The sequence below is a fragment of the Ctenocephalides felis genome, unplaced genomic scaffold (genome assembly GCF_003426905.1).
Source record: "Ctenocephalides felis isolate EL2017-DRISC unplaced genomic scaffold, ASM342690v1 CF-g0.4_SCAFFOLD_01886, whole genome shotgun sequence".
Classification (NCBI taxonomy): Eukaryota; Metazoa; Arthropoda; class Insecta; order Siphonaptera; family Pulicidae; genus Ctenocephalides; species Ctenocephalides felis.
Window position 1 is genome coordinate 100,954,168 of NW_020538040.1, and position 22,569 is coordinate 100,976,736.

At 30.0% G+C, this 22,569-nt stretch overlaps 1 protein-coding gene across 2 annotated transcripts in view; it reads right to left on the reverse strand.

Moving 5' to 3' along the window:
• Positions 1 to 22,569, reverse strand: part of LOC113376854 (venom dipeptidyl peptidase 4-like) — an 81,234-nt gene that overhangs the window by 14,792 nt on the left and 43,873 nt on the right. Inside the window, exons 1-2 of one of the 2 annotated variants that reach the window (XM_026616930.1) lie at positions 13,822 to 13,964; positions 6,036 to 6,246 (exon numbers count right to left, since the gene is read on the reverse strand). In XM_026616930.1, coding sequence (XP_026472715.1) covers positions 6,036 to 6,246; positions 13,822 to 13,869 — 259 coding nt within the window. In that variant the 5' untranslated portion in view covers positions 13,870 to 13,964. Of the gene's footprint in view, positions 1 to 6,035; positions 6,247 to 13,821; positions 13,965 to 22,569 lie in introns of those variants that run through there. The other variant, XM_026616929.1, reaches the window with a different exon arrangement.

A 22,569-nucleotide genomic window follows, 5' to 3' on the forward strand; every position in this document is an offset into this window, starting at 1 on the left:
CGATGCCATGCACCACTAATTTTCTTAGCTATAAACCTTGCGGAGCCAGAGACCTTTCCAACAAATGCAAAATTGTCGAAATAAAAAACTAACAAGAAAGTAAAATACTTTTATAATGGATTTTTAAACATCGCCGTTTATCTCCTGATAGCAAAGTCATAAGAATCAAGGCGATGGCTGAGTTTTTTTTTTCATCTTTTGCACTCGATTTTCAAATAATGTTATTAAAAAAAAACTAACGCTCTTCAAATATATGTGGTGGACCTTTTTATTTGTTCTTCTCAAAAAGTGACAGGCCCTTATATTCACACAATCATACACAAAAATTATTTTTTTCTACGGTGTGCCCAAGTGATCAGTGATCAGTGATCCTACCCTGCGGAAAGTTAATGATTATGGATTCATCGGCTGTTGACATGTGTATAAAATTTGATGTGTACATCTAGCAATCCAAGGCTGCAAATTTCCCATAAGCAATTGCAGTTGGAACGATAAAAACTACTATAGAATTCTCCTCGTTTGTCGTCAGACTTATTAAGAGCTCGTTAGACAAATGTGACAATGGCCCACAAAATAGTTCGAAACGCAAACACACGTACATATAACGAGTTCAATTGTTTTAGTAAATATTATGGTACAACGAAAGAACTATTTTCAGAAGGTTGCTTATTGAAATAACCTGAATTCATACCAGAAATTCAATATTGTGATAAACACGAAAACTAAATCAATGTTTCATTTACAGTTTAATTATTTTTATTCTGCGTCGTGTTTTCGAGCTAATCTTATTTGCGTTCTATTTCATTGACATTCCGCGCACTACGCAGTAAAGATGATCGATTTATTAGGCAAATAACAAGCTTACAATTGTAATTTAATACGAAGCAACGGGCGTTAAAAATACTATTGAATTCATTAATTCATTTAATTTATTAAGTAACCAAACCGGGTTCAAATATAGGGTGACTTAAATATATGGAGTAGACCGGGGCAAAAAGATCAAACTTGACTTTGAGCTATTATATTGTGTATAACCAAATCAATTATATCACAACAAATAACACATATCAAACAAACAACCATCTAACTATGTTCAGTTAAACTCCCAGCTAAATCATCATTGTATAAATGTATTTTATTTGCTGTACTTTTTCCAAAAATGTGTCACCTGGTCCTTCTTACCCCATAAGCGAAGTAAAATGGAACAAGCTCTAGGTCCAATGTCCAATTTATAATTTTAAAAGGACTTTACAAAAAAATAACTACATTATTCAACCATTGCAACATGTAAATTTTATGAGATATTCAGAAATATTCATCAGCAAAGTTGGAATAACGTTTTATTTAACTTATCTCTTGTAAAATTGCTTTTGTTAACAAAATTTACTTTTTTATTTACTATTTTTGATTGTTTACACCTTTGCCAGGGTAAAGCTTCAGATGGTCCCTTTTAGCACACCCACATATAAACTTTTATAGAGATTATATAAAAAAACTGTTGAATCAACTTAATATTAACAAAACATCTTGTAAAAAAATTAAGTAACGTATACTTAAAAATCATATTAATATCTCATGGACTAAACAACAGTGCACACAACAAAAAAAAACTAACAACGAAAGAAAATTCTTTTGTTATGGATTTTCAAACATTGCCGTTTATCGCCCAATAGCAACGTCGCAAAAATCAAGGTGGTTATACATCTTCTTCCCTCTATTTCCAAATATTGTTATTAAAAAATTCTTAACTTTACTGAGATATCGGTGGTGGGCCTTTTTACTCGCGGTCCTTTAAGCTCCGCACTACCCTGTTATAATGAGATAATATGTTAAAATCCATTTTCATTCAAAAATATATTAATTTTTCATATAAGATAATAGATGTTTCGAAACCACAAATTTTGATTTAAATAATGCAAATTCTGAAATACTCATTATTTTCTAGTTGGTCGACCGGAGTCCTGCTAGTCAGATAATTCTTCAAGCATAAAATTAGCAATTGCGGTTATCGTTGCTATTATAATTATCTATTCGGTGTATTGATTTCAGCAAACAATTTTATCGCATGGCACTCAATAACTTATGGAACACTTTGAATCACTTATATTCATTTAAACATGTGTGCATACATATGCATATAATTTATGTTTAGTTGTATAAAAACACAAAGTACCGTCGGTTAAAACGTCCATTACCAATATATCAAAAACAAATAATATTAAATTTTTTTAACAACAATATTTGAAGGTATAGGGCAAAATTTGAGTAACCATACATCCTTACGACGTAACTATCTAGAGATAAACTGAATTAAACTAAAATTTTCTTTCGTTGTTAGTTTGTTCGAATGTGAGCACTGTTGTTCAGTTTACGAGGTCTCAATATCACTTTAAGTATAAGTTATTTAATTGTTTTATAGGATGTATTGTTAATTCTAAGTTAAATTCAACAGTTTTTTTTTATATCACCTAATAGGTGGCACGGTGTCACTGATAACTATATAAAATTACATGTGGGTAGCGTAAAAAGGACTAACTAAACCTTTACCCTGACAAAGACAATTTTACAAGAGATGAATTTAAAAAAAAGTTCCAAATCTGCTGATGAATGTTTTTGATGAAATACCAGATCAAGGTTATATACAGAGTTATCACTGTAAAAAAATAACGTAAAAAATTTATATTTTGTATTGGTTGAATAATGTAGCTATTATTTCGCAAAATATCTCTAAAATTGAAAGTAAGACATTGGACCTGTTTGCCTCCTAGCCGTCCCATTTTACCCCGTCTATGGGATTAAAAATACCTGGTGACAATTTTTTGAAAAAAAAAACAGCAAATAAAATGCATTTCTAGAATGATGAATTAGCTGGGAGTTTTACTAAACAAAGATAGATAGTTGTTTGTTTGATATGTGTTATTTGCTGTGATATAATTAGTGTGGTTTTCAAAAAATAATTGCTCAAATTAGACCTTTGTGCCCCGGCCTACCCTATATATACACATATATATTTAGTCTTATTTTTTCCAATGAGATTGAAGCGAATGAAGTTTCAAAAGCAACTTCGAAGGTATCATCATCAGCGATACCTTCGAAGTACTTCTTAAAAATCACAAACAAATAAGAGAAAAATATTTTTCACAAAAATATTTATTTAACTGTTTATGTCTCAGTCATCAAGTCTTTTTACGTATTCGAAATAGTAAACGTCAATAGCTCGAGGTATTTTCATTTAGGGGAAGTAAGAACAAAATGACATTGTGTTTTCTTAATGATATTTATTTATTTAATGAGAACCAGATTCAATGATTTAACCAAACTCATTGTTTTTACTCATCTTTAGTTCATTGACTACCATTGTCATAGTATTTAATTTAGTAAGAACTACAATAAAACATTTATTAAAGAAAATACAACCAATTACACAAACCATTTTGGTCATATAGTACGGACAAAATAATATGTAGGGTAAGGACATACTGAGATACTAATTTTTGAGAAGGCAGTTAGTTTAAATAAATCATATGGTCTTCCTCTTTAGGACATCAGCATATGCACCGTATGCCCAAAGTCATGCATTGTAACAAACCTTCCTCGGGCTCAGAACGCAAAAAGAGGTCTTTGCAATAAATGCAAGTTTCTTGTTATTACTGGTGGATCTTTTGGTCTATTTTTAAACCACAACTACTTAGAAGTTGAAAGCCAATCACCTTTGACAGGTTTCATTTTTGTTTTTTCTTGGCCTCGAATGAACTACCGATACTACCATGTAGTTCTTGCAAAATAGTACTATGACATTTTGTCCGAAAGTGATCAAAAAAATAAAAAATAATCAAACACATAGTAATTCAATGAAAGTGATAAAAATAGTACTTAACTAGTTCATTGGTTTTAATGAAAATCATTACAAATAACAATAAATAAAGTCTCAAAAAACATGAGAATACCCCCCGGAATAAACTTTTGAAGACGCGATTCGCATTTGAACTGATTACTACTGCGACAAGACTGTGACAATAATGCTCAAAATCTGACAGAAGTGTGATCATAGCTTTCTTTATGTTATGGCAAAGTTACTAAATCTAGCCAATTTTTAAATAAGGCCTATTTTTATTGGTGTAACGCCCGACTTTTTAACTCAAATTAAACATATATATCAAGATCAAATTCAAGACTATTCAAATCAAATATATATGTTTCATTTACGAAAAGTTTTAATGTTCATAAAAAAGTGACATTCTATATTCTCAAAATGTAAAAAATATTTATAAACAAAAAATTATATCAAACATATTTCTTTGGAGCAAAAGAAGGTGTTTAAATCAGAAAAATAAAAAATATTGTTTTGATATTGCTATCTAGCACTATCACCATTTTGGCATAACCGCTGGTACTATCACCATTTTCTCTATACGTATCTTGACTTATTTATAGTTTGTAATGATATTTCGATCTCTTCCATAAAATACGTGAAGTATGATTTTGTGTATCGTTTCTCATATTTAAACCAAAAAATACCAAAACCTATTTCGGAGAATCAATCAATCAATAGTGTTTAAAGGTGAAGATTTAAAAGAATACCACCCAAAAACTATTTGGTAGAATCCATATGACAACCTCAAAAGCTTGAAATAAATAAATTATTTGTTGAAAACTATGGTTGAAGTGCAACGAAGTAATAATATTATATTATATATATTGGAAAATATTAATCGATTCAGAGTTCTGTTCAAAGCGTTCAAAACGCAATTGAAATTAGCAATAATTAAGTATCCTAAACGGATCGTAGAGTGAATTGCATTTAATGAAACATGCAGGTTATCTGGTAATGAGAGCATCACAACAGAGTTGCCAGCAGTGGACGTGTTCCAGCTCCACATGATTGGATTAGATACACATATACAGTGATCCATAGGCACAGAGCAGTTTCAACAATTCAATTAAGCCCATGTTAAATTACACAAGTTTCGAACAAAACTATTATGGAGTTCTGAGCACATCAATGGCTTAATATAATGTATTTATTGCATCTGTACATTGTTATGGGATAATGCAGAATTTGATGGCGTTCATGGAAATGTTTCAATTAAATGGTCACAATTGAGATACGGAGAAATATATAAATTCACGAAAATCGGATTAATCTTCTAACTAATGCACAAATATATATAATCCAAATATGTGAAAATAATCGAGTAGAAATATTTCTAAATTATTAAATTTGTGAAAGTTTTATATATCTAATAATCGGCTTGATCTCTTCGATCTCCGACCAAATAATTAATTATTGAAACCAATTCTCAAGTGATATTGCTTTACGTATTTACAAAATCGGTTCACGATTTTTTTTGAGAATTTTTGAAAATGATTCAAAAATGTTGAACCAATTTTCAAAACCTAAGGCATCAGTTAGAAATCGTTCCGATTAGCTGTCGACAAAGATCGGCAGTACCGTTTCTTTCTAATTAAATGTTAAATATTTTTGGGTTTTTGATCAAATTAACATAAAAATTCATTAAAGTTTGAAATAATGCGGACATACAAATGCGCTCCTATAAGTTTGTTAAAAAATCGATTGAGAATCGGATTGTTTAGTTTTTAGTGAAAACAAAATAATCAGTTAAAAAATTTATCACATTATTTATTTTTAATCAATGATGACGATTACTTACAAATATCCCAAAGTTCATGCAACTTGCAATTTACACATAGTTACCAATAGTGCCAATATTGATTTTAATTCAAATCCAAACATATTAGCTGTCACTTTATCAAGTATCAATCGATAAAAGTTTCTATGCACATGTTTTTTTTTTTTAAATAATTGTCAACAACGTTACAATTGTGGTATTAGGCTTATAATGATTATTACGAAGTTTCATAAACCTTCCTAAGCATAAGTATTAATAAATATTTATAGAAATATTAAAAAATATGATTTAGAAAAACTATAAGTCAATAAGGAACCATTTAGAAATTATACGCGTTCCCTACTCCATTAATAAAAAAAAGAGATTTAAAAATGTAGGACTTACCACTTATCCACGTAGCATTGAATCTTTCAGGATTCATCCTTCCTGACAAGAAGTCATGGAGCCGAAGGGCCGGTTTTGGTGGAGGATATCTCGGAACTGGAGGTGTGCTCATCAGTACGGTCACCAGGATGACAGCGCCCAGAACCAAAAGGGCAAAGCCGCCAAGGAGCATCCATCCTTTGTGATTACGGCGATTCTTATCTACCAACTCCTAATAAAAAGAAAATATATCCATCAACAATTAGAAAGACATGTTTTCTTAGGGATAAAATTAACAAATAATTTGAAATTAAACCAATGGTGTATGGCGTCGTCTCTTCAGGAAAGTTGCTGGAACTTCCCGTACCAAAAATTAAAATTTTAAAACGGGTTAAATATGTTTTAAACTTTGAAAAAATTAGGTTTTTGAGAAATTTCTAATTTTTGAAAAAAAAACTTTTTTGGAAAAAAGACTTTTGTAAAAAAATGTTTCTTTTAGTTTGAAATATTTTGGAAATTTTTAACTTTTTTTTAAAGCAATCGCACTGCTTTAGCTGCAATATCGAAGCGCGTAAGCGCCGCGTCGCCGCCTAACGGACAAACGATGTTACGAAACCCATAGAAATGTAAACAAAATTGATACACATTATTAAAATCTCCATTAAATATCTGATAATTTGATGTGCATATGTCTAATGATAATTTTTGACCTCAAAATGGCATTTTTAACTTCCCGTAGAGTAAGTTATTGTAATGGGCCGAAAATCGGAATTGAAAATTTTTACATTTCTCGACGTTTTGAAGGTTTCTGAACATTTTGGCATACCTCAGAAAAAATGGATGTGTGTGTGTGTGTGTATGTATGTATGGATACAAATTTTCGCCCACGTTTTCGGGCGTACGGATCAACCGATTTGAACGGTTTAAAAAACATTCGATTCCTATCGATAGGGAAAAGAGCTGATTAGTTTTTGGCAAAAGCAGGTCCAGCCGTTTCGAGGATACGGAGCAAAGAGTGCAGAAAATAGAAATCGACTTTTTGAGATAACGGAGTATCCGATTTGAATGATCTAAAAAACATTCAATTAGTAATGATTGGGAGAAGTGTTTACTAGTTTTTGGCAGAGGCAGGCCCAGCCATTTCGAAGATACGGAGCCAAATATGTAAAAAATGGCAGTTTTTGAGAGAACTAAGCGTCCGATTCGAATGATTCAAAGAACTTTCTGCTTGTCTTAACAAAATAATTGATTTTGGAAAAAAAAAATTTTTGTTCCATTTTTTTTTTTTTTTTAATTTGTTGTAAACCGAAAATAATTCAGATTTTATTTTTAATTCTGACTATAGTTCTAATATACTTTAAACAAATAATTTCAACTTTGCAATTGAGTTTATATAATTCTTATAAATATTAGACAATGTTACAATATTTATAATAATCTATTTGAAAACATTCAGTATTCCTCGAACATTTCGTTACGGTACGGGAAGTTCCAGCAATTTGCCTTAAGGCACGATGCCACCTACCCCACTAGTTTTATTTTTTTTTACTAGATCTCTGAAACCGCTAGACATGCCTTCCCGTAAATGTAATTGGTTCTTCATCATCGTCAATGCAAGTAAAATGTTCGGACGCTCCGTTCTCTTGAAAATTGAGTTACCATTTTTGGCACTTTTTGCCCCATATCTTCGGAACGGCTAGACCCGCCTTTGCCAAAAACTAATCAGCATGTCTCCTTATCAATACAAATCGAATGTATTTTGAATTATTCAAATCGGTTGATCGGTGTTCCCGAAATCGTCGACGAAAATTTGTATCCGCACACACACACGCACACAGACATATACACACACATCCATCCATTTTTTCTAAGGTATGCCAAAATATTCAGAAAGCTTTGAAACATAAAGATATATAAAAAATTTCATTTTCGATTTTTTTGCGATTACTATAACTTGCCCTACGGGAAGTTAAAAATAATTCGAACATGGAAACTTACTTTTTACTTTTTAAAAACAATGCGATCTACAATTCATGTTAATGTAAGACACTAACAGCAACAATGAAAATTGTTTAAACAGTCATACTTCATCTTTCTCCTTTTGGGTCCTATCTCAATATCAGTATAGTTTAGCACAGTGATTCCCAAACTTATTTCACCTACCGCCCCCTTTCCAGAAAAAATGTTACTCAGCGCCCCCCTTACAAACTTTCCGAAGGAGAACTTTGTTTTCATCAAAAAATCCGAAACCAACAATTGGAAAGCAGTATGTGTGTGTGTGTTTAGATTTTTTGCCATAATCGTCCTTTTCTCAAAAATGGCTGGACCGATTTCAAAAATTTAAAAGCCATTCGATGTATCTCGATGAGGACTAACGTTTCTCAGTTTTGTTTAACGATCGGCCGAGCCGTTTCTTTGTAGAACGCAGAAAAGTGAAAAAAATTTCGTCGACGTTTTAGTCCGCAATTCTAAATCGATTTTGAAAATTCAAAAACTGTTCGAAACATACTGGTTGGGTATCGACTTGATTAGTTTTATGTAATGATCGGCCGCGCCGTTTTCTTGTAATAAAGTGTTTTTATTAATATAACTAGAAGTAATTTTTTAGACAATTTTTATGTTTTTTTTTGACGGAAGATACCACAGTCTTATAGATCATACTAAAATATTACAATCCTACGACAAGTCGTTAAATTTTGAATATTCGTCAAAGTTTACAAAAATTGGTATCGTTTTTGTGGCGTTTGTCAAAATTAGAACTTTAAACGATGTTTGCTTAAAAACGCATGAACGGATTTTAAAAATTTAGAAGCCAATCGATGTATTTCGATTATAATTTTAATGTGGGTGCGCTCGTATCTACGGTAAATTTGTTCGCAAAAAGTAATAAAGGGAGTCGCGTTAAAATGCAAGCAATATTGGATTTAGACTCGGAAATTAATACAATATCAAAAACGCTATTCCAAAAATTACGCTTTAAGTCCCAATGCACGAGCCCATCACCGCCCCCCAGAACCGCCGCAGCGCCCCCAAGGGGGCGCTGGCGCCCACTTTGGCAATCACTGGTTTAGCAGTTATGACGACTGTCTTTACCGTACCCTGGCACAACCGTACCCAGTCTCCCCTATATATGGACGTGGTACAATAGAATATACATAAATACAAATTTTAAGGGTTTAAGATCAAAAGATCTTTTTTGTATGTTATACACAAAAACAATTTTTTGTATTTTAGTACAAAAACATGAAAAATTGAAAGACCTTTCTTAAACTAAAGTTATTTTTACGACTATAATTTTAATAATATTCAATCTATTTTGAAAGCCGAGAAATTTTTATATACTACTGTGCTTTCTTGGAAAAATATTAATATTACAAGTTTATTAAAATTGATCATTTTGGAATAAAATAATAAGCGAATTAACTGGGAGTTTTACTGAGTTTGACAAATTGGATCTTTGTGTTCCACATTAAATTTTGCTCGTTTATCAAAAATAATTTTGTATAACTATAACTAAACACAGGACTCACTTTTGATCTTTATGAGACGATATTACAAGTACGTATTTATTATTTTTTGCGTAAACTAGCGTACCGTACCAACAATGCAAAATTGATGAATGTGTAAAATTATATCTTAAACACATAACTTTGATTTTTGACGTATATTGGACATAAACAATTATCAAAAAATAAAAAATAAAATTAACATCATTTTAAACTTTCTAACAATTCAAGTCGTTTTAAGCATTTTAAAACATCCAAAAACTAAAAAAAACAACTATTATATTTTTTGTTTGTTTCGAAAACAACTTTTATTTCTATTATTTATATTTTTTTACAGAACGGTAAGTTCTAAAAATTGACCTAAAGTCACAATGCAATATACAACACTGTGTACTGTATTAATTATTTACCCATTACACTCAATACGTAAGAATGACGAAAAGCCAATTGTTTCAACTCATTTTTTTTCAGACCTTGGAATAAATAAACTATCTATTGATAAGTAAGATAAATATTCAGTAGCATTATTTAATTTTTTTCTTAGAATTTTTAAAGATGTCTTATTTCGCTGAGAACGCGGTAAATCTGCAATGCTAAGTAAGATTATTCTAGTGTTTATTGAAACAATTAGCAATTTATTAAATGTTATGTATTGTTCCTAACAGAAATTAGCTCATTTCTGTTTATTGACATATACTCCTATACCTATGGCTTTAGATTTTTTTATTTCTTTCGGTAAAATAAAAATTGTCCATTTAAAGTCTTTGTCAAAAATGACTGACTAAAATGGAAGGTTTCGTTTTATTGGTGCAGCAAAAAATGTAAAAGGTATCCCCTAAGGTGATGAAAAGCTTGCTAACTCGCGCTGTTAAAAGTTAAAAAAAATCACTATCAATAAAATAATGAGCCGCTTATAAATATTCGAATAATAGTTGGAATTCGTGTGGATTAGTTTTTGGTAAAGATTAGAAAACCGTTTCTTTCATTCGATATGTTTTAAATGTTTTTAACACTTAGTGTTCTTATGTGGAAATCAGACGAGCTAATTTTTCTTAATTATTATTCATTACTATTTAATCCGAATAAACTAATTTGAGTTAAAAATTGCAAAGTTTATTTGAAAAATGGAAATTGAGTTGGTAAATTTTTGGTGAAGGTTAGTCAATCCAAGAAATTCCTTAGCATATTAGTAACTATTTTGCAAAATTAGAATATAATTATATCATAAAAATTTTAAAATAATTTTTGTGTCTTAGAATCCTGTTTTCTATTTAAACTTGCAATAAAATTTCTTATAATATTTATTCCTATGAATTATAATGTTAGCTTTAAATTTAAATTAATTATGTTTTGTATTATTTTTATCGTTTAGAACGCCATATCTTTCTATTCAAATCATATGTTCAAATAATCTTCTTTAACTAGATTTACCATTTTGAGTTCAAAAAATTTCTCTTTTTCAAAATTATAAAAATGTAAAAATTAAAAATTTGCATTTATAAGTATTAATTGAATTTTAATGTATACGTATGAATAATATTAAATATATAAAAAAAATATAAAATTCATCTTCGATAAGTAACTAAATTTGAATTTAAATATTAAACATTCTAAACTACTAAATAAATAAATTAATAAATAAATTAAAGTCTATATTAAAATAACATAAAATATATAAAAAAATAGCTGCATATGCAATGTAATTTTTTAGTATGCATACTGTAAGATACGAAACACTAGTTTGTATAAAAATTCCAGATTTTTAGTATAACTAAATATCAAGCTTTCTTATATAAATAACCCAGTCTTAAAAACTTAGGTGTTAAAAACCTATAATCGAATATTATAATCTAATATAAATATTAACCGACCTAATGAGACAAATTTTTGGCTAAACCAGACCTTACAAACAAAGAATATCTAATTCATCAACTTATTGAAATAAATACTTTAGATTTATTGATAATATTAAATAGTTGAAGAATATTATATTATAAATTTATAATTAGATATAAATCATATAATAATTATTCTAATCAATATGAGATTAGAATAAGTATAATAAGAGTTATTAGCTTTTACATTGATAATTATGCAGCATAAAAGAATATCAGAATATGTAATATAAACTATTTAAAACACAAAATAAAATGTGGAATTTTAGCTTAGGTTGAATAATGTATCTACTACATATATACATTTTCTTACATCAACACATAACCATAATTGCACTTTTGAAGGTATCAGAATGTTAGACATAAAAAAATAACAATTTCCATCTTATTGTAAAGATTGTATGTAAAGAAAATTGTATTAAAAATAAATATTTATAGTATACATATCATATATTTTATATTTTGGAGGATCATGCATAAGGTAAGGGAAGTCCCGTAACGCCGGACGGCCCAAACACCGGACACTCTGTTTAATACGCATTATTTAAGCGAGTATAAATCTTTACATTTCAAAATACAAGTAAAAGAGGCATGGGGGGCACTCAGGTACAGGATCACGTGCCAAGCCTCGCATGTGACGCACACGGCCACGGCGAGAGCAACCCTTTCCTGTTTTAGACGCAAAATGACGGCGTCACCTAAACATCAATGGAAGTAATTCTAACATATTTATGCATTTACATTAGAATGGTATGGAAAGACAAAAGTTGTACTTGATTGTTATCCGTAAAATGGTAAAATATTATTAAATTTTTTAACCAATTTTAGTAGGAGCCACCAAATGAACGAAAATGTATGTCCCTTAGCACCGGACACTAAGTCGTCCCTTAATGTCGGACCGTAAACATATTGATATTTTTGTGAGAATTTACGTGATTTATTCCAATTATTAAATTTTGTTCTGTCTGAGTGCTAACGGTCATAACATACCCCCATTTTTTGTATTTCCTAGTCAAAGAATGAAAATCTTATGATAAATGCTCCAGCTGAGAGCATCGGTAAATAGTGATTTTTTTGCAATATCTAAAAATATTCGTCAAAGACACATGTGCAAACATTCCAAAGTGTGGAGATGGCTACATATGTGATCAATGCAGGTTATTTTGAAGTGTCCGATACTAGGTGCCAATGTTTAAAATCATATTTTTTGTTACCAAAGTTTGATCGATAGTATTAATTACTCTTTAGCAAAGATTGTGGTTTTGTTAATTTAGTTTGATTTCTAACTTTGTTATCTAACATAAATCATAATTTAATAAACATTTCGTAAAATATTTTTTGATTTATTTATAAATAACCTTAGGTGTCCGCCACTAGGGGACTTCCCCCTACTATAAATCCATCATATAATTATTAAATTATGGTGCATCATAAAAATACGTGAACATATGTTTTTCTAAACTTTATTTATGGTTTGACGCTTTTATCATAATAACATTTCATGGTATAAATTTGCATATGCGTGACACATTTTTACAAATGAAAATTTGACAAAAAATTGAATAATATTTATTCAAGATGAAAATTACAGAAAAGTGGCAGAGTTTTAATTTTAAGAAGAAGTGAAAAGTTTAATCAGTTATTATAAGTAGTCAATCAATCAATAGTTGTGCGAGAGCACGGTACTAGTCATAACTGCTAAACTACACTGGTTTTGAGATAGGATCCAAAGCGAGAAAGATGAAGAATGATTGTTCGAACAAGTTTCGATTATCGCTTTCAGTCAGTGCCTTACATTAACATGATCTGGAGACCGCATTGCTTTTAAAGAGTCAAAAGTAAGTTTTTACGTTCGAATTCTTGTAAACATAACTGTTAATTGTATACAGATAGATTACCTTTTTTTAATTATAACTGTTAAATGTACATATACAAATAGGCTGAGACAAATTTTGTGGGTACGGTTGTGGTATGTATTTCTGAAGATTGAAAAAAAATCTAACTTAAGTTGTTAATCAACTTAAGTTAGTTAACTAACAATAAGACAAAATATAAAAGAGAAAAGTTTTTGTTAAACATTGAATGGGTTGAATTTGCCTGAGATTTATATATTATTATTTACGATATTAACTACTTAACAAAATAAGGAAAAATAATAGACAGAAAACATCAACTATCGAATGAATTTAAATTCGACATTTTTTTGATATTGTTGAGAAAATTACAGTATTTCAACAATTTCAGAATTTAACAACTTGGAAAGAAATTATTGATCAATAAGTAATTATTGATTAATTTTGCGAAAAGTTAATTTCTTATACATAGATTTTTCAATAAAATAAAACTAAGTTTAGAAAAATTCAATTAAAATTTCGCATAATTACTAAATTCCAAACATAAACATACCTGTTCGCTTTGAGCAAATTCTATAGATGCCGTTCCTGTAGGAGCCATTTCTCAATATAATATTTAATTTCAAGTCTTTTTCTCAAACACTCACTATAGCAATAATGGTAACACACTTCGGTTATATTTTTTTTTACAGTCTATCAATCATGTTTCTTAACTACACTACACTTCATTTAAATTATTACAGAATATAATAGATTCTTAATTGTTTTCGTTATTGAAATTTTGATCTAAAATGTTTCCAGATATTTGTAAGTTTTGGATAGATAATGATATTTAATTCGCCATTATTTATATATATATATATATATATATATGTGTGTGTGTGTGTGTGTATTATTTTGTTTGATCACCAATCTATTTGAGACATTAAATCAATTAATCCAAAAAACATACAGTGATGTTGTTTTTCATAATTATGAAAGCATAATAAAGAAAAAAAGATAGGTGGAATAGATTTTCACATATTAGTAAATACAAATTGTAATTAAAAGTAAAATTGATCATTAATATTTAATTTAGTTTTTCTGTTATGAACTTCTTTTGGATTCTCGTTGGGAAAAAACAAGTGCATGTCAGATTGAATTTTACGGTTTATTAAAATTGCATGAAAAGCTTACAAAAGTGTACAGATAATTAAATAATTGCTTACAAAAAACCATACATAATCGAGATTCTAATGTGCGTTTGTGGAATCAAAAAAATGTCTTACATTTCAATCAAGATATAGAAGCGAATATGGAATCGGACAGTAAACCATCAGAAATCCCAAAACTACGAAAGACCGTTATTGGATCCAGCAAATACAGCAAGATACCTCGCGAAGAAGGTCGGACCAATATGTTTACATCGGAAAAGGTCTCGCTGCGTTCAACTTCATCAGTTTCTGACTCAAGACAGGAAGTAATATCATCTAGTAATAATGCATCTACAAGCCTCACTCAACCACATTCTGATGTCAAGAAACCTCCTAATTCATGGCAAGTAGTCAATTTCAAAAAAAGAAAAACTTCATTTGAACCATTAGGAATAGATGTCAAAATTCAAAACAAATTTTCGGCCCTTTCAACAATAGACACAGCTAATGATGACAACTTAGTTAAACCGGCCCCAGTCAGTAAGCCCCCTCCAATATTTATTTACGGAGTTGACGATATTAATGATATGTCTAGTCAATTAAATGAAATAATTCCGCATGATCAATATTTCCTGAGAAGTTTAGCTAACAATACATTTAAAATTCTATGTAATTCTGTCGACCATTTTCGAACTTTATCCAGACATCTAAAAGAAACTAATGCCGTATATCATACATATCAATTAAAAGAAGAGAAGGCTTATAGGGTTGTTCTTAGAAATGTACACTTTTCGACAAGCACAGATGCAATTAAATTAGAACTATTAAAACAGGGTCATGTCGTACGTAATATCCTAAATATTAGACATAGAATAACAAAAGAACCTCTTAATATGTTTTTTGTTGATCTGGAACCAAATAGAAATAACAAAAATATTTATAACATTTATAAATTATTCAACTGCATAATACGCGTCGAACCACCGAGAAAGTCCAACAACATTATACAATGCACTCGCTGTCAACTCTTTAATCACACCAAAAAATACTGCAATAGACCATTTGCTTGCCTAAAATGCGGTGACAATCATAATACTAAAGCTTGTACCAAAGATCCGAATGCTCCGGCATGTTGTTATTTTTGCGGCGGTGCTCATCCAGCTAATTATCGCGGTTGCTCATACTTCCAAAAAATTAAAGAACAAAGAAACAAAACTCCAGTAAATCAATCAGTCATAAATCCAAATCCAAATAACCAAAATTTTAATAATTCTAATAATTCTAATTCTAATATTAAAATAAACAACATTTCTCCGGCCTTAAATCCAACAATTCAAAATTCATCCTATGCAGACATTGCAAAAAACAATTACTCTGCTTCTTATCATTCACCTTCAAATCCCGATTCTGATTCTCTAGCAACACTTATTTTAGAATTTAAAAATATCTTCAATCAGCTTTTGCAACAGAACACCATAATAATAAATATGTTATCCACTTTAGTCAACAACAAAAGCAATGGCAAAAATAATTAAAATTGCTGAATGGAATGCCAACGGTTTAATACCTCACAAAAATGAAGTAGAATGTTTTTTAAAGTTAAACTTAATAGATATCTTATTAATCTCAGAAACTCACTTCACTGAAAAAAACTACTTTAAAATTTATAACTACACTACTTATAATTCAAATCACCCAAGTGGCAGGGCTCGCGGCGGTTCGGCTATATTAATCAAAAATAATATAAAGCATTTTGTTCTACCAAATATTTCTGATGATTTTCTACAAGCAACTCAAATTTCTGTTGAAACAAATTTATATAATTTTTGTGTTTCTGCTGTTTATTGTCCACCAAGATTCAAAATTTCTTGTGCTCAGTTTTCTTCATTTTTCTCTCAATTAGGTAATAAATTTATCATTGGTGGTGACTTTAATTGTAAACATATTGCCTGGGGTTCTAGACTGACTACAGCCAAAGGAAAGATTCTTCATGCAGCCATAGGGCAAAATAACCTCTCCTTTATTTCAACTTGCAGTCCAACTTATTGGCCTTCTGACCCTACTAAAGTTCCAGACCTTTTAGATTTTTTTATTGTGAAAGGTATTGATCTTTCAAATCTCAATGTTGAATCTAGTTACGATCTCTCTTCAGATCATTCTCCAATACTTGTGACGTTTAGCACATTTCCTACTCCAGTTATCAACAATCATATTCTACACAACAATCTTTCTAACTGGATTCAATTCAAATCCATACTTGATTCAAAATTATTTCCAAAATCTAGGCCTACAAGCGTTATTGATATAGAAAATAATATAGATTATTTTTCTGAGATTGTACGTGAAACAACCAAGCAGATCACCCCGAACATTATTCCAAGAAATGATAATCTAATAATTCCGCAAGAGATTAAGAAGCTAATTGCACAGAAACGAAGAGCAAGACGTACCTGGCAACATTCTCATCTACCAACGGATAAGACATCGCTCAATCATCTCAATAACACGTTGAGGAAAAAAATGAAAGAATGGAAGAATTGTACATTCAGGTCGTATATATTGCAGCTAAATAGATACGATAATTCCATATGGAAACCAATCAGAAACAAAAGTAAACCCCTACAACAAAACCCTCCTCTGAAAATAACCAACCAAAACGGATTCATTTGGGCAAAAAGCAACGAAGAAAAAGCGGAGGCATTTGCTGATCATCTAAGTAGCATTTTTAGTGCTCGAAATATTTCCCAGAATAATTTAATTAACAATTTCGTAAATCAACCCATACATTCTACACCGTTGGGACATTTTTCACCAAATGACGTCTTATGTGAAATAAAAAGGATAAAAAATAGATCTTCGCCGGGTATGGATAAAATTACTCCAAAGATGTTAAAAGAATTGCCTACGAAAGGTATTTTATATATAACAAATATTTTCAACGCCATACTTCAATACAATTATTGGCCCACAGCGTGGAAGACTGCAGAAATTATTATGATCGCTAAACCAAACAAAAACCATCACACTGCTAGTTCATACCGTCCTATCAGTCTTTTATCGATATTATCGAAAATTTTAGAGAGGCTTTTGTTGCAGAGATTGTCAGAAGATCATCCGAATGATAGTTGGATTCCTCACCATCAGTTTGGCTTCAGAAAAAATCACTCTACAATTCAACAATGCAACAGAACGGTGTCTCGTATTCTTGAAGCCATGAATAGAAAGGAACACAGCGTAGCCGTATTCTTAGATGTTAGTCAGGCTTTTGATAAGGTTTGGCACTCAGGACTCCTATATAAAATCAAAACAACTTTTCCAAACTACTTCAATATCTTAAGCTCATATTTGCTTAATAGAAAATTTAGAATCAAAATTAAAGATGTGACTTCGAGCATCAGAAATATAGAATGCGGGGTACCACAGGGCAGTGTGCTAAGCCCTGTACTTTATCTTCTTTTCACAAACGATATGCCCACAGATGATCTTCTAACCATATGCACTTACGCCGATGACATAGCAATTATTTCATGCAATTCCGATATTAGAACAGCAACTTGTCAGTTACAAAATTATTTATCTAGTCTCGAAAAATGGTTTTCAGATTGGAATATCAAAATCAATATCGAAAAATCTCAGCACATAATTGTTTCTCTAAAACATCACAACAGTCCACCTATCATCATGAACAATTCAATAATTCCACTATGCAATTCTGTTAAATATTTAGGCATGCACATTGATTCGAAATTGACATGGAGAACGCACATTGAATATAAAAAGAAACAAATCCAACTGAAAATGAAAGATTTTTACTGGCTTTTTGGGAGGAAATCTGAAATCTCTCTCGATAACAAGGTACTTTTGTATAAAACTATCATAGTGCCCATTTGGACTTATGGAATCGAACTATGGGGTTGCTCATGCAAATCTAACATAAACATCATTCAAAGGTGCCAGAATAAAATTCTGCGTATCCTTACTAATGCGCCTTGGTATATTTCGAATTTTTGCCTACATAAGGATTTGAAAATCTCAACAGTCAACGAAATGATCAAGATTAGGAGTTCATCTTTCAACAACAAATTAATCCAGCATACAAATACTACAATTCAAGCGATTCAGAGACCGATAAGAAGATTGAGCAAGAAATGGCCTTCCGATCTACCATACACCTAGCCCAATGTCTGCACGCGTCCTGACGTAGTACGCGGCATACATCATCACGTCATCGTTCATTTATGTTATTATTTTTGTATTACTGTTTTAATTTAATTTTTATTTTAACTTTTTTCATTTTATATTCAATGTATTGCATTTTTTGTTTTTTTGTATTTTTTTTTTTTTGCTCATATCAATTTTGTAAATAAGACATTAAGGTCTTGATTAACAAAAATAAATTGTAACAAAAAAAAAAAAAAAAAAAAAATGAACTTCTTTATCAGAGTATAATAGTAGATAAATAATTTATATTTAATAGTTTATATTTTTATATTTGTGATTTTCTGAAAGTTATGAGCCTTTAAGTACTGCCTAGATCTTTAATCAAACTGTGATCATTTTTCGATTATTGTGGTTGACTTTTATTAATTTTGTTCTTTTGAATTTTGGAACCATAACATAAAAAACTTCTAGGAATATAGTCAAAAATACTGACATGCTATTTGTCTCTAAACTATGAATTTAAATTTTCGACAAAATACAAAAAAATACACTGAAGTATGTTGGCAAGTGCTATCAAAAGTTTGCGCACTTGAACAGGATCAAATACTTGATAGTTCCAAAATGAAAATAAAAATAGTAAAAAAATGAAAATTTAAAAGTAACCCGATGTTTGTAAGTGCATCTCATTTAATACGATTAATTATTACAATAATAAAAAACGTTGTACTTAATCTATTTCAATATGTTTCAATGATATTTGATTTTTTTAATGTGATCCAATTTCTCTTCAAGTAAAGCCCATCCTGATAACGTAGCAAAAAAAGCAAAGACAAAAATAGTAATTTAAAATATCTTAAAATATAATCACAATTAAAAAGCCTACTAAACGCTTTCTGTGAGACTAACAAAACAATTATTAGATGTCTTCATAAAATATAAAATATTAATAATAAAACGTATCGATTGCAATCTATAATTAAAGCATTTTTTTTTAAATATATGAAATTATAGTAGATTTTAAAATAGTAATATAGAAAGGGTTAAGCTAAGTGTATATTTACAAGTAGCATATAACTAGATGTTTTACAACGTGAAATAAATAGAAAAAATACACAGATTATTTTTCATTCAAGGAAAAGGTCAGTTTTTGTTGACGACGTGAACGTCACATATTGTTGAGAAAATACATATCACAGATTTTCGATTTTCAACCGCATGTTAACATTCACCACAAAAACACAAAACAGGTATTCATTAATGGTATTAATATTTTAACGAGCACCGCAGTAAATTATCGCGATATGAAATTAGGCCATCGCTTTACAATGCGTCTCTACATTAAAGAAAATGTCAATAAACAATGCAAAATTGAAGGAATTATACTGGCTGATTGGGAGAAAATCTAAAACGTCAATATCGAATGAATTATTAATATATGAAGACAGCAAAAATCTCGATATGAAACCATGGCGTACCACCATGGGAAAGCTAGTATCTAGCATAGAAGCTGTATAAAAAACCCAAAATAACATTTTGATGTCTATAATTATTGCACCATGGTAGTCAATAGCAACTTAAAAATTTCGATAATACAAGATCTTTTTATCATTGACAGCAATCAGAAAACGAGGCTTTATAAATGGGAATTCAAAGGTTGGTTGTCACGTCTCTATTTGATTAATTTATTATTTGAAATTTTAATACTTAAGGAGCTATTTTTACTTGGAAATAGAGAGTAGAGCGGGGATTAAAGGTCCGCGGGTGAGAAGGTCTACTATTTAGCCTTTTACCCCTGCCCAAAGATATCTCAAAAACAAGTAAATTTAGGAATTTTTTATCAACAATATTTGAAAGTAGAGTGAAAAACATGTATAACCAGCCATCGCCTTGATTTTTACCACATAGCTATCAGGAGATAAACTGCAATGTTTGAAAAACTATAACAAAAGTATTTTCGTTCGTTTTTTTTTGTTTTGAGCAATGTTGCTTAGTTTGCGAGATCTAAATAAAATTTTTAACTATACTTTATTTTTTCGGTTTATACGAATTTTTATTATTTTTAAGTTGGATTCAACTTATTACCTTCATAAAAAATTACACGCGGGTGAAATATAAACAACCAAGTGAACCTTTACCCTATCAAAGGTGTAAACAATAAAAAAATAGTAAATAAAGAAGCTAATTAAGTTGAAAAAGCAGTTTTACAGAAGATAAGTTAAATTACTAGTTATTCCAACTATGCCGATTTCTGACGAGATGCCAGATAAAGTTTGTATACTGTGTAATCTTTGTTAAAAATGTGCCTATAAATTTTTTATTTCGCATTGGTTAAATAATTTAGCTATTATTTCTTATGCAAAAACATTAAATCTGTTTGCCCGATGGCCGTTTTTTTTATTCAGCCTATGAGGTGAAAAAGGCAGACGGCAAATTATAGAGAAGTAGCAAAAAAACACATTTTCTGGAATTACCTGAATCTTTTACTTAACGTAGTTCGATAGTTTATTTTTTCGGTTTATACGAATTTTTATTATTTTTAAGTTGGATTCAACTTATTACCTTCATAAAAAATTACACGCGGGTGAAATATAAACAACCAAGTGAACCTTTACCCTATCAAAGGTGTAAACAATAAAAAAATAGTAAATAAAGAAGCTAATTAAGTTGAAAAAGCAGTTTTACAGAAGATAAGTTAAATTACTAGTTATTCCAACTATGCCGATTTCTGACGAGATGCCAGATAAAGTTTGTATACTGTGTAATCTTTGTTAAAAATGTGCCTATAAATTTTTTATTTCGCATTGGTTAAATAATTTAGCTATTATTTCTTATGCAAAAACATTAAATCTGTTTGCCCGATGGCCGTTTTTTTTATTCAGCCTATGAGGTGAAAAAGGCAGACGGCAAATTATAGAGAAGTAGCAAAAAAACACATTTTCTGGAATTACCTGAATCTTTTACTTAACGTAGTTCGATAGTTTGTTTGATACGTGTTGTTTGTTGTGATATAGTGTATTTGTTTTAGACAGAATAATTCCTTAAATTCAAATTGAAATTTTATGCCTCGCCCTAACCTATTGCTAAAAATAAAGATATGATAAAAAATGTGAGCAAGAAATATCGAAAGAAAATTGACAACCCCACTACTTGTAATGAGACTACAAAATGGCGACATTATCTCGTAAATTTAAATAAATCTATAAAGAGATTTAATTAAATCTAAAAAAAGAAAAAAAAAATGCTCGTATCAAACGAATTGATAAAGTACAAATATTCAGGCCTTATGATTAATATATGATAATCACGTTGAAATTACTCCACGTTAATTTGTTAAGTTATTATAAAAAACATGTTACTATGAAAAATGTATTTTTGAACATAATAATAAAACAATTAAATGCATCTGAAAATTTTAAATTACTTAACTTTCAAATAAGATTTTCGCAAGCACGTTGTCTGATTCTTACATTTCTACATTCGTTCCAATCCAAGTCAATTATAAGAAATGCTCTATTTTATAGACTTGTTCGTGAATGCAATTCGTCTTGAAAAGAAAATAATAAATCTTGTTTTCAATAATACTTGTGCGTATTTCTTGAGGTTTTATTTTATTATAGTCGAGCAATATTGTAATTAATATTTCGTATTTGATCTTATAACACTCGTCTATGCTGTAATGGATATATGTAGGTTACTACAAAATGCTCGATTCGATTTCGCGCTCTGATGCATCTAATATCATAAAGAAGTGATATTTGTTTTTATTTAAAAGTATAGATCAAATTATGTTTGCATTTAGAAAGAAGCCTATTAAAACACCTTGAAGTGAGAAGGCAACGCGAGTGCCAACCCATTACACTAAACCTTCCTGATTCGCGTTGGAGTAATACTAAAATAAAAATACTAGCTGGTCCGGAAACATTGTTTAGCCATAAAAATCTTTCAAGAAAATTTTTAATATATAAAATAACTAACTAAAAAAACTAAAGTCTGAATGTAGAAGTAAG